This window comes from Ambystoma mexicanum, chromosome 13 (assembly GCF_040938575.1).
Source record: "Ambystoma mexicanum isolate Mex_15411 chromosome 13, UKY_AmexF1_1, whole genome shotgun sequence".
Lineage (NCBI taxonomy): Eukaryota > Metazoa > Chordata > Amphibia > Caudata > Ambystomatidae > Ambystoma > Ambystoma mexicanum.
Window position 1 is genome coordinate 800,782,244 of NC_090938.1, and position 12,486 is coordinate 800,794,729.

Sequence of the window (12,486 nt, forward strand, 5' to 3'; positions counted from 1 at the left end):
TTTCTGATGTGTGCATCTGCTTAGATTCACATGCGCCCCACCCATCCTCCCCTCGGAGAAAAGGCGCATGGATGCTTATGAGCTTGTCTAATAAGTATATGCTTGGATACAACTGTACTCACGCTACACCTCATGCTACCCCATGTCTGAAAAATAATCTGAGGGATCCCGACGCATGAGGGATCATGGGTACAGTGGACGTCACACTAGGGATACTATTACTGGCACGCCCTGTCGACGTCCCTTTTCGAGTTTCGAAAACAACTAATACTCTGCAGCTTCCACTAGATGTCGGCCTATGCACAGCATGTGAATCCAAGCAGATACAAGCATCAGAAATAAGATTACGGTGAGTAATGTATCCCAGATACACACACCACTCCCACGACAGGGAATAATTAAGGCATGTGAATCTATGAAAGATCCAATGCTGGAGAAGTTACATTTCCCTCAGCACAATTTACTTTTTTACTGTAGCAGTAGTACCAGCCAAAAGGCTGGAGAGGTGCTTGTCCCCCTATTTATACATGTTGGGTAAATGACCTGGCCTTCTGAAGAGTCGCGGAAATACTGCAGAGGGTTGGTTAATTCAAAACAGAGGCCACTCAACTTCCTGTGGGACGCCCCTTGCCTAGGAAGACAATGGTTTGGCCTCAAAACATTAATTTGTTTTAAATGGCAGCGAGGGTGGCCAGGTCTTGTAACAGTACAAGATGAAGATCTAGGTCTGAATATTGCAAAGAGCAATGCTGCAAAGGGCAATCGGCTACAGTCTGAACCAGCCCCCTGATCCGCCGTCAATTTCAGAGGGCCGGCCTCCACACCCCACTGCCCCAATGTTCCCTCACTGCTCCCCTTTACTATCATTCCTTGCTCAGCTTTATTCACCAGCAGTCTGGGAAAGGCCAACTGGTTAGGAAAGGTTTGAAATATAAGAAAATGCACAGATAATCCAGAAAAATGTATGGCATCAAGAAAAAAAAAAGTACATTTACACAGCTGAAGTGAAACTAAGAATCTTTTGTTAAATTGTCGGAGTGATCCCCATTAAGGTTTTGTGACCAATCTTTTCAACAGTTTTGTAAATTGTATCTCTTTAGGTGGAGAAACAAGGACCGGCAAGCAAGAATTCCACACCCTGCTTCAAGAAAGACATTTTAAGACACCAAACCATTTCAATGTGGAACGTAGTACACGTGGGATTTGAAAACGAAAAAAACCTGCTATAGTGGGCCATCACAATAAATGTTCCAGAGCCCCCAGCAGAGAACCTTTCCCCTGCAAGTTCCCCTGCAAGAGGCACAGAAGCAGGAATGAGCTCAAATGAGGTTGCTTTATGCCAGGACTTGCTTTGACACTTCCCCCAAAATGTCACTGGAGTAAGTATTGTATATCAAAATGAACCTTGCGCAGCACTGCAGGCGGGAGTCTCCAATAAAGTGCAGAACATGCTAACGAGTGGCTGTGTCTGATTTCTTGGGTTTAAATGAAGTGATCAACAGACCAGTCGAATGGCCCCAAGTTGCCCCTGTGTGAAGACCTCACTAAATCCCCCGTCTTAAGCAGAGGTTTATCATTAATATGGACGTGCTAGGGTTGTCTCCGTTTTTTAAGCCTTCTGGTTCACAAAATAAGAAAAGAGTGGATATGTTTAAGGGAACACATGATTATACAGGAGATAGTGGTTTGGAACTAAAACTCCTATAATAGCTCCCTCGTGAGGAGACCATTAGCTCCTTCCTTTTCAACTCAACTTTGCACTTAACTCGGAGGGGGCGGGGGGGGGTCTTTCTTGCATTCTGGTCTTCCCCAGCTTCCCATGATCTGTAGAAATTGCGGTTGGGCAGCTGCCTTCACCACATTGAAGACCTCCCCTCTGCCCCACCCAAGAAAAAGGTGCTCCACTGCCAGTAGTCCATTTTTAGTTGCATTTTTATTTTTTGGTTCACACAGTGTAGAGACCCGGGGTTGTTTAGTCTGCAGCCTCTGCCTGCTGAGCTCTCAGGAAGCTGGCTTTCTTCTGCGCCACGCGGTCTTCGCGCTGGCTTCGGGAAAGCTTGGCACGGTTCCAGCTGTGGGGATAGAAAGATGCGAGTTAGGGCTATGGCATCGGGCCTTTCTAAGGATGCAATGCACACTTTGCCGGCCAGTTACTTACCGTTTCACCTTCACCTCCTTCTGGGGCTTCTTCTCTGGCACTGGGTTGGAACGGATGTCAGAATGGGCTTTCTTGTAGATTTCCTCCATCTGCAAGGGCCAAGACAAAGAAGAATTACATCAGTGTGCACCACTGACAGATGACTGCCCAGACCAGTCAGTCCAAGTGCCCAAAAAGACAAACCAAAGCGCAACACTAATCTCTACACCCTTTCAAAGTGTACAACTGCTTAAAAGCAGAGAGCTGGAGACTAAGGGATACAAAATATTTGGTTATTGCAGTCCAAACATACAGGATGCCTGCCAAAAGCACTGTCAACAATGATTTGTGTTAGAAGTCCCCACCAAATACACCAGAACACTTGTAGTTTTATTGGGGTGGGTAGATTGGTTTAAAGTCATTGGGCACAGTGAGATGGGATTTAGAAAAAGGTAAATTTATGCAATGCTTATACACAGGTGGAGTGCTTCAAGGCAGGAAGAGAACAAGGGAATACAGTAATCATTCTTTGGCCTTGACTAGCAAACTAGGCCTGACTGCATTTCTCATAGTGCAAGTGCATGAAGTGTTACAGTTGCGACTAAGCTATTGGGGGGGTGGGAAGAGACAGGACAGACAAACTGACTAATCCTAGTACATTTAGGTCATGCACATGTACAGACAGAGGTTAAAGGGGTATGGGGGGATTAGGGGGAACAAGTCCAGTCCAGCAGGGCCCTGGGTTAAGTGCAGAGAGAGTTTCCCCCGCTCAAAGCTGAAAGTGCAGTAATTCTGAGGCAAGTGCAAAAGAATGGCTGGTGAGCCTGGGACCTAAGGGCTCTGGAGGTGAACCAGGCAACCAGCCAGCAAAAACTGAACAGGAGGGTGAGAGAAACAGAACAGAGGTTAGCAGGGGAGAGGGAGAGAGAAGGAGAAAGAGAAGAGTAAGGGTCTTGGGAGTTTGTGGAACTTAAGGTGCTCCGGCTCAAGATAGAGGCAGTTCTAGAGGGAGGCACCTGCAGAGGATAAAGATCTACCGCCAAATCGGTTTGTGAAAGCGGCTCAACCGCAGAGAGTTGGAGCAGGAGCGGAGGGCTCCAGAGGAAAAATATTTAGGAAACTGGCATGGACCCTGCCCCAGAAAGTTTTGTGGATTAGGCAGAGGGTCTTGAACTTGATCCTTGCAGCCACAGGGAGCCAGTAGAGGCATATCAGTGACAGAGAGATGCTGTCCCTTGGCTTGGGGCCAAAGGCAAGTCTTGTTCTGTTCTGGATGAGTTGAAGACGGAGAGCAGAAGTAGGAAGATTGAGAAAGAGGCTGTTGCAATAGTCGAGCATAGAGAGAACCAGGGCCCTCGAAGTGGTGAGCCTCTGGGGGAAAGTGAGAAAGGTAAAATACCTCTGAGAAGGTGCAGTTGGTAGTGGGACTTTTTGGAGATGTCCGAGATGTGAGATGAGAGGAGAGAGTTTAGTCGAAGAGGACCCCTAGATTCTTTGCCACATTGGTACGTGAGGGCGCAGGGCCAAGGGAGGCCGGCCAGTGGGAAAGCGGGAGCAGGGGCCCCAATGAGTACGATCTCTTGTCTTACTGGCATTCAGGCAGAGATCAATAGCAGCACACCAAGACAGAATTGTGGATGGGCAGGGATGAGCAAGGCCGATAGCCTGAAAGAGAGCTGTGCGTCAGCCTCATAACACTAAAAGTTAGAGGTAAACGGTAGAGATCCTGTGGGCCAATAGGGCCGTGTAGATATTGAAGAACCAGGGGGATAGGTTAGATCCCTGGGGGACACCACAAGTAGAGAGTAATAGAGGAGAGAAAGGACGAAAGTTCCACCTGGGAGGGCCAGTCCGAGAGAAAGGAGGCTAGCCACGCCAGGGCCTGATCTGTGATGCCCAGGGTATGTGCATGTGTGGAGCAAGGCTCGAGATGGCATTTAGTTGTTGAGTTGAGGGCCAGTTTAACCTGCGGTCCAGACTATTTTTTTTTAGCATCTTTGGAAAACAAAAAGATGGAATTGGAATGGAGGAAAGAATACAACCCAGGGAAAAAAAACTGTACCAGAAACAAATCTGCGCATACAAGAAGGAAATTCAAAAGGCAAAAAGAAGACATTACGATGACAGAATAAACAATGCCACCAACACACAAAAATAAATGTTTAGCATCATTGAAGAAATGAGAAACCCACCAGGCTGCGATAACACCACAACCACCTCAGAAAACTATGCAACGACCTGGCGGACCACTTAAAAAAAAAAAATCAATGACATCCGACAAACCATACAAAAGCGACCAACCAACCACAACATACAACCCAACGCGGAACCACAGCACAAACTCCAAAGCTTTCCTGAAATATCAGCAGAGGCATTCGCAATGCTGGTTAAACGAAGCAAGAAAGCGGGATCACCCATGGACCCCTGTCCCCCAGACATCTACAAATCAATCCTCGCGCAAGGATCGCCAGCAAAACACTACAGAAACCTTCTAAATCTATCACTATCAACAGGGACTGTACCGAAGATCTTCAAATCTGCCGGGTACCACAGTAGTGTGGAATTGTCGAGATATTGGTTATCACCACACTACCTGAGAGGTTGACATTGGAGGATAAGGGCAGCTATGAGAGAGCATTTTGGAGGTGGGGGCCAGAGGATTAAGGAACCTTGTATACCAGTCGGACCCAGATCAGAACAGAGCCGCATCAGAGGAGACTACGCAAGCCGAGCGCCTCAATTCAGGATAGAGACGCAAACTAACCAACGCTACTAACAATTTCCCTTTCTGCATGACTCCAAACCAAAACCTACAGCACAACAAACCGCACAAACCTCACTACATTGCAACAACAAAACAAAAACACAGTCTTGCACAACAGTACATGACTACCACTGGCCGCAAACACCCCTGGCCCAGCCAACGGACCCACCAGGCTGAAGCCGCCAACAGCACATCACTGCTCTCTTGCACTTTTCCTGCATCCTCCCACTAACTCAACCTCCCCTCCTCTTTCAGAGCTGACAGAGGACTACTCTGGTGGTGATAGTGCATGGTACAAATGTCCTTTAACATTAAAATTTATAGGAATAAATGGGCGCAAGGGCCCAATTTGCACATTAGTTAATAATTTGCCTTGAACCTATACCATCATTACATTTGAATCGCTCCACCTGTTTAGTAATGAGCTCGAATAACACTCTTTCTAAAAGGCACAAAGTTTGTTGATTAACAACTGAAAGTCTTAACCCACCTGCATGTTAAATGTGCCGTACCAAATGATGACCGGCAAGAGCAATATCGTTTGACACAGATTATTAAAAAGGGGTTTTGCTTTGTACATTTTTTAATGCCACCCAATTTGGATACTTTGGTCTACGGCTCTAAATAACCTATGCTTGTTCGCAGGAAATCATGCATTTATAAAACAATGTATGCAGTAATGGACTTTGCAAATTAATGTTTATGGCCTTGAGAAAGGGCATGCAGTAATACGCTGGCCCATTAAGCATGTTATGTAACCGGCACTGTCTCGGTCCAAGGCACTCAGGCCAACCTCCTTTTTGATAGACGCTTCACGCGCTTTATCAACTTCCTTTCTTCTCCTCCTTCTGGCCCTTCTGTCCCCTCTATAGCTCATCTGCCACCTCTACAGCTGCCTCTCCGGCCACCCTGTTGCCCCATCTCTGCTACCCACCTCCTTGGCTACCTTGCCCTCTCCTTCCTTCACTGTCCATCCTAGGGCACCTTCAAATCTTCCTCAGGGCATTCCTCTGACCTGTACCCCTCCACAGGAGTCCTTCAAAGGGGGTAACCTGCTCCACATTGCCACTCTCAATTCTTGCTCAGCAGTCAAACACTCCTCCGACATCTGCCGTCTCCCGGAAGAACTTGATCTGGATGTTCTCGGTTTGACCAAGACGTGGTTCACGGCCAGCTCTCACAAGCTTTGACACTCTTTCTTCCCTATGGCCCAACTCACTCTGCAGGGCACACCCTGGATGTTCTGATCTCCTCAGACCTCCCCCTCGCCAACCCTCTCACCACACCTCTCTCCTGGAGTGATCAATTTCTCCTTTCCTCCCATCTCTCTCTACCCCTCAGGCCAAGCAGACTCCAGCACTGCCACCTACCTTCTCGTTCATTCGACCCATGAAGCGTGCATCAATGGTGGCATTCGCTGCTACGGTCGCTCCTCCTTCTGTACCTTTGGCTGACTCACCACAACAGCCCCCTCAACCTTAATCTTTCTATCTCTGACACTCTTGATTTGATGCAATTTCCTCAGTCATGAGGATCCACTTGAAGCCCAAATAAAAGTGAAACTCTGACCTCAAGTGCAGGGTGGCTGAGAGGAAGTGGACGCAACTGCTGCACCCTCTGACAAAGTGGCCTGCCGCCTGCTCCAAAGGCAGTACAGACTCTCTGTCCTCACCAAGAAGAGAGCTCACATCCAAGCCTGTCTCTGCAGCATCTAACAACTCGGCCAAACCTGCTACAGTCTCTACCTCTCCTGTTCCCGGTCCATCCTCTCCTCCTACACTCCACTCCAGGGCTTCTTGTGGCCGCCTCGCCTCTACCCCAGACAATGTTTCTAGACAAATGCTATCTATGAAAGTCTTGTCAAAACAGGTTCTTCCCTTTTCTTCCAGACCCATCAAGGACCACATCGACACCCTTGCTCCAGCCTTGGCCGATTTCTGCAATCACTCTTTTGCCACTGGAACCACCCCCTCCTCCCTGAAGCACTCCCTTGTGCACCCCTTCTTAAAGAAGCCTTCTGCTGATCCTTCCTCTCTGGCTTACTATCGCCCGATCTCCATCACTGCTTTCATAGGCAAACTTTTGGAAAAGCTGGCCATAGCCCAGCTTAACCTTCATACTGAATCTGTTGGTTATCTCCATGACCATCAGTCTGGCTGTAGAGCATCCAGAAGTACAGAAACTGCTCTCCTGAACATCGGTGAAGACCTGCTCTCCAACCTTAATTCTAACCTTCCTTCCGTCCTCATTCTCCTCAATCTTTTTCTGCTTTCGACGCGGTCAACCACGATATCTGCTCAAGCGCCTCTGTGATATCCTGGGTATTGCCGATCAGGGCCTGGCTGACCTCCTTTCTCACTGACCGACCCTCAGGTCGAACTGGGGTCCTTCCTCTTTCCTATCTCTCCCTCTCTCTACAGGTGCTATTCCCCAGTGGTCCAACATCTCTCCCTGGCCGCTCAACCAATACCTGGCACCTCTCGCCCACTGCATCGCTGCTCTCTGCTCCAATTTCCAGTGCTGCGAGGATAACACCCAGCTTTCTTTCAGGCTCCCCTCGGTCGCCTCTCTCATTCCTGACTGCCCGGTCTGCAATTCAAGAGTGGCGTGCCGCCAATGATCTCCTGCCTTAATGCCAGTAAGACTGAGATCCTCCTCATTGGAACACCAGCTCCATCCTTTCCTCTCTCTCTGTGGCCACCCTCTCTGGGTCCTCTTTCTGCTCCTACCGGTGAGGCAAAGACCCTTGGGGTCATCTTCGACTCCACCCTCTCCTGCTGTCCTCACATCTCCGACTTCTCTAAGAAGTCAAACTATCAGCTGCACCTCCTCAGAGGTATTCCTTTCCCCACTTTCCTTCAGAAGCCCACTGTCTCCAGAGCTCTGGTCCTCTCAAGGCTGGACTACTGCAAAAGCCTCTTTCTAAATCTTCTTCCACTCTCCGCCCTCTACAGCTTATCCAGAACACTCCAAGACTTGTCCTTGGCCTCAAGCCCGGGGATCGCATCTCTCCAGCTCTGAAATCTCTTCAATGGTGTCAAGGATCAAGTTCAAGACCCTCTGCATTGTCCACAAGGCTTTCTGGGGCCGCACTAACCGTCTCCCATCTCGAGCTCCCCGCTCATCCACCTCCAACTCTGAGGGTCAGTCGCTTTTCCAAGCAGACACTTGGGGGCAGATCTCTTGCTTCGACTAGAACAGCCTCCCTGCCTCTCTCAAACTTGAGCAGAACCACAAGACCTTCCTCTTCGCCCCCACTTTCTCTCTTCCTCTCCCCTACTGGTCTGTTCCACGCATGGTCACCTGGCCACCCTCTGAACTTGGGCCCAGGTCACTGCCTGTTCAGTTGCACCTGGCACTCCCTCTAGGCCTTTTTACTTTGAGCCTCATTTGCTCAAAATTTTACATAGCAACTTTCTTTACAAATATTTTTTTATACATTTATTATGGCCCATCTTTTGAGACAATAACATTTGAGTGAACTTCCCCTTTAAGCTCTATAGCAAAACATGGCATTACAAGTGGATACATTTCCACTGTGCATTTAACATTTAAAACTTACTTTTATTTGGGCCAATCTAATCCTTCTTTCGCCCTATATCTTTGTTGCCAGAATGGTACATTTCCAATTAAGTTCATGTCTGAACCTACATAATCATCTTTCACCTTACCAAGCAGACATTCACCCCGGTCACTGAACAGAAACTGCTCTCTTGGCTGTATCTAATTCCATTCTCCATGCAAGTCACCATAAAACATCTTGTACTACTAGACTTATTTGCCGCATTTGATAATCTTGATCACCCTTATTGTCACTTGGTATTTCTTGTGCGGTCCCATCATGGTTCACATCTTACCTTCAAAAATCTACCTCTCAGTATCCTGGGAGGGCTATGTCACAAACCTATTTGCCGTTTCTGTGTGTTATGTTTTGGGCCCCATCTTATTCTCTCTTCACAGTACCTCTCTTGCTTCTTTAATATCTTTTTTGCATGATTTTCAAGCACATTTTTTACAGACAACTTTTCTTCATATCCTTTTCTGACTTCTCGGCTATCTTGCAGCAACTTCTTAAAACATGTTTAATCATGGATGGCATCCTACAGTTTACAACTAAATCTCCCCACCCCCCAGCATCCACAAACAAATCTCAGTCGTCACGTGTTCTTGTAGATCCCAACTTTTTAATATCCACAAGATCCGACATCAATGACCTTTTCATCAAGTAAATCGTCTCAACTACTGCTGTTCTCTTTAGGTTTAAAGTGCTATTCTTCTACACTCTCCTCCGAATCTGATAATACATCATTAAAAATTGTCCAAGAGTACAAAGCCATCACACGAAATGCTTGAGCCTCCCTTACCAACCCTATCCCCACACCTTTTCAGGACTTCCATGTAACAACTCAAACTTGCACCCTCCTTGGAATCCTCGTCCTAGAGTGCTGACAAAAGGTCTAGCATGCTTTGGAACAAGAAACCTTTTTGGGACACATCGAACATCCTAGAGTTGTGAAGGAGATGGAAAGAACGTCTATTCTCACAATCTTCCAACTAACTTCCCCTTCAGATCACATCATCACTATCTGGTGGTCCTTATACATTTCCAAACTACAGTGAACAACGCCATACGTCAACTTGAGATGGGTAATAGTTCTTCCACTGAGATATGGGTGGGTGGAAATGCTAATATGTAGTTTAGTACTCAATTTGAAACGTGGTGTGCAGCTGTGGCACATGTTCTAGTCCTTGCTTCTCCACTCCATTCACCTTACGTTCAAACATTAGGAGTACTAAGAAACAATAAGCTTTGAGGAGTACACAACACCTGGTGCTAACGCACAACCTATCAGTTGCACGACATACTCACCATGTCAGCAGCAACACCATGTTTGATGTACTGTGAGAACTGCTTCTTGAAGAGCTCCTCGTCGTCCTCTGCCAGCTGTTTCATGTAGTCGCTCACATTCTGCCCATAGATGTGGCGCCGGTGAGTGTCTGGGTGGAACTCATTGCTCTCAGAGTCATAGCCAGGGAACCTCTTCATGCTGTTAAGACAATGGAATAGATGATGCCACAGTTTAAGGAACAAGAGACTACCGTTAGAAGGTAGGGTGGGAGAGAGGGTCGGGGATGGCTTACCTGTGTGGGATGGCAAGTCCTCCATCCACTGCTCCCTTCAGAACACTGAAGACCCGGTTCCCAGTGCTGGTTCTGGTAAGCCCGGCATCCAGGTAACAGGTGAAGGCACCTGGCTGGCCATCAATGCTCTCTACGTTGTATTCATCTCCTGTGATCTCCAGCTGCCCCTCGTACACCTGGTCCAGTCCAAACTTCTTTAACAGCTGAAAAGATAGAGCGGGTGTAGTGATGGGATTTAAAAGGCTAAAACAATTTAGTAATGTTATTACAGATACAGGCAGTAATAAACCGAATGCTCAGTGTGCTTCTGAAGGACAGACTATAGTCTACATTTACACACAAACAAAGCAGTCAAAATGAAAATCATGTAACGGAGCATTCCGATTAATCAAAACATCCCCACACTTCATCCTGGAAGGAGTCTACACTAGTGGTTGGTAAGTTACAGAATTGTGTCTAAATCCATGTGCAGAACGCATAAATAAGTGAACGGCATGGGGCGCTTGCGTCGCACCCAAAGTGCGGCCATTAAGGCAAACCTCACAGAGCTTAAGATCAAACGACTTCAAACTCCCTCCTATTGCAGATATAAGAAAGCATAATGGGGAGGAAGAAACTGTACTGCCATCGCAGCACAGCTTTGAAATACACCAAATAAGGGATGTGATAATGTTTATAATAGATAGCGATCACCTAAATTACCAACAAGGAAAACATGCAGTCTGAGAATCCTTACCCTACGGGCCAGCAAGAGGCCGGTGCAGTATGCTGCTGCATAGTTGGTCAGCCCGACTTTCACGCCATATCTGGGGAGCTCATGAGAGTATGCAGCACACACAATCATGTCACCCTCAATTTTGGCGAACGCTATCTGTTGGGAGGAGAAAAAGGATTGAAAGGTTGCAAAATGCACAAGACACAGAGAAAGGACAAAAACACATTCAGTATGGAAAATGCACAAGTGTGCTAAAACAGCCGGATTTCCGATAAGAGGCTCTCAAGGATTGGTTGATTCAAACAGCTGGCTACATTTTGGCATTTACTGTCACAGAAGGCTGCGTGGCTGGCTGACAGCATTTAACACTCCATCTCACATCGGGCAAATGAAATCATGACTGGGAGCTTGGAGGCAAAACCCAACTAGCAAGGACATTAAAAGCAAAGAAGTATTCAGATTAAGAAGCATCCCAATGAACTCCACGAAGCAGCTGGTTGGTAGCAACAGGGGCATTAGCTAGTATAGCAACAGAGTAGTTCTCTAATATTTGAGTAAAGCAAACAGGCTGTGTGCAGAGAGTGGCACATTCCCTCTAAATAACCAACTATCAGGAAACAGCAGCAGCTTTGGCACAGATTCTTTTGAGTTTAGTTCCCAGGGAAACAGAAGTGTTGGGTACTTCTAAGGAACCTAACAGACAGAAGAGGGCTTTACTCATTGTTCCCATTAGATACTTCCAGCCAGGCATAAGTTCTAAGTGAGGCCGTTCCCTGTATTGTATTATGCAAATGGCTCCCAAGTAGTGGAACCTATAGAACCCTCATCAACGTGGAATATGATCCAGGTACTTTCTAAGGAACCTAGAACAGTTACTGGATTGTTCCCTTTTAGAAACGGGGAATCAAAGGGGACCATGGAAGAGTAATTGCTTTCTGCTATGAAGACCATGGGGTGAAAATACATATCCCCGCTAGTAAAGCTGGTCTTCATAATGACACAGGCTAAGCACCACTGCATGCATCCATTTTTGTTTGTCCAGTACTTCACTCTCCTGTGAACCGCTGTCAGACTGAGAGGTTTTTAAGTCCCACATGCTTCAGCAAATTGGTCCATAACTTCACTTCCTCAGAGAGGGTATATGGGATACATTACTCACTGCAATCGTATTTCTGATGCTTGTATCTCCTTAGATTCACATGCTGTGCATAGGCCGACATCTAGTGGAAGCTGCAGAGTATTACAGTTGTTTTCGAAACTCAAAAAGGGACGTCGACAGGGCGTGCCAGTAATACTATCCCTAGTGTGACGTCCACTGTACCCATGATCCCTCACGCGTTGAGGTCCCCCAGATTGTTATTTTTCTGACATGAGGTGTAGCGCGAGTACAGTTGTATCCAAGCAGATACGTATTAGACCAGCTCAAGCATCCATGCGCCTTCTCTCCGGGGGGAGGAAGGGCGGGTCGCATCTGAATCTAATCAGATAAAAGCACCAAAAATACGATGACGGTGAGTAATGTATCCCTTCTGAGGCTTGTGGAATATGCTTAGATCACATGCTGTGCGTAGATTAGCGAGCAGTGGAAAAAGGAGGTGGGATGCGAGACGGTTCATGAGCAAATAAATGTCTTAGAACCGCTTGTCCCACTTGTTTATCTGTCTTGGAATGAGTGTCAATGCAGTAGTGCCGAGTGAAAGTATGTATAGAGCTCCAAGTAGCTGCCTT

The 12,486-nt window shown here is 47.0% G+C and overlaps 1 protein-coding gene across 1 annotated transcript in view; it reads right to left on the minus strand.

Moving 5' to 3' along the window:
- Nucleotides 1-1,914: 1,914 nt before the first annotated feature.
- Nucleotides 1,915-12,486, minus strand: part of LOC138522014 (large ribosomal subunit protein uL18B-like) — a 41,256-nt gene continuing 30,684 nt past the window's right edge. The window contains exons 4-8 of the mRNA XM_069635215.1: nt 10,780-10,914; nt 10,044-10,246; nt 9,772-9,949; nt 2,159-2,247; nt 1,915-2,072 (exon numbers count right to left, since the gene is read on the minus strand). Of these exons, the coding sequence (XP_069491316.1) occupies nt 1,973-2,072; nt 2,159-2,247; nt 9,772-9,949; nt 10,044-10,246; nt 10,780-10,914 (705 nt within the window). The 3' untranslated portion in view covers nt 1,915-1,972. The remainder of the gene's footprint in view (nt 2,073-2,158; nt 2,248-9,771; nt 9,950-10,043; nt 10,247-10,779; nt 10,915-12,486) is intronic.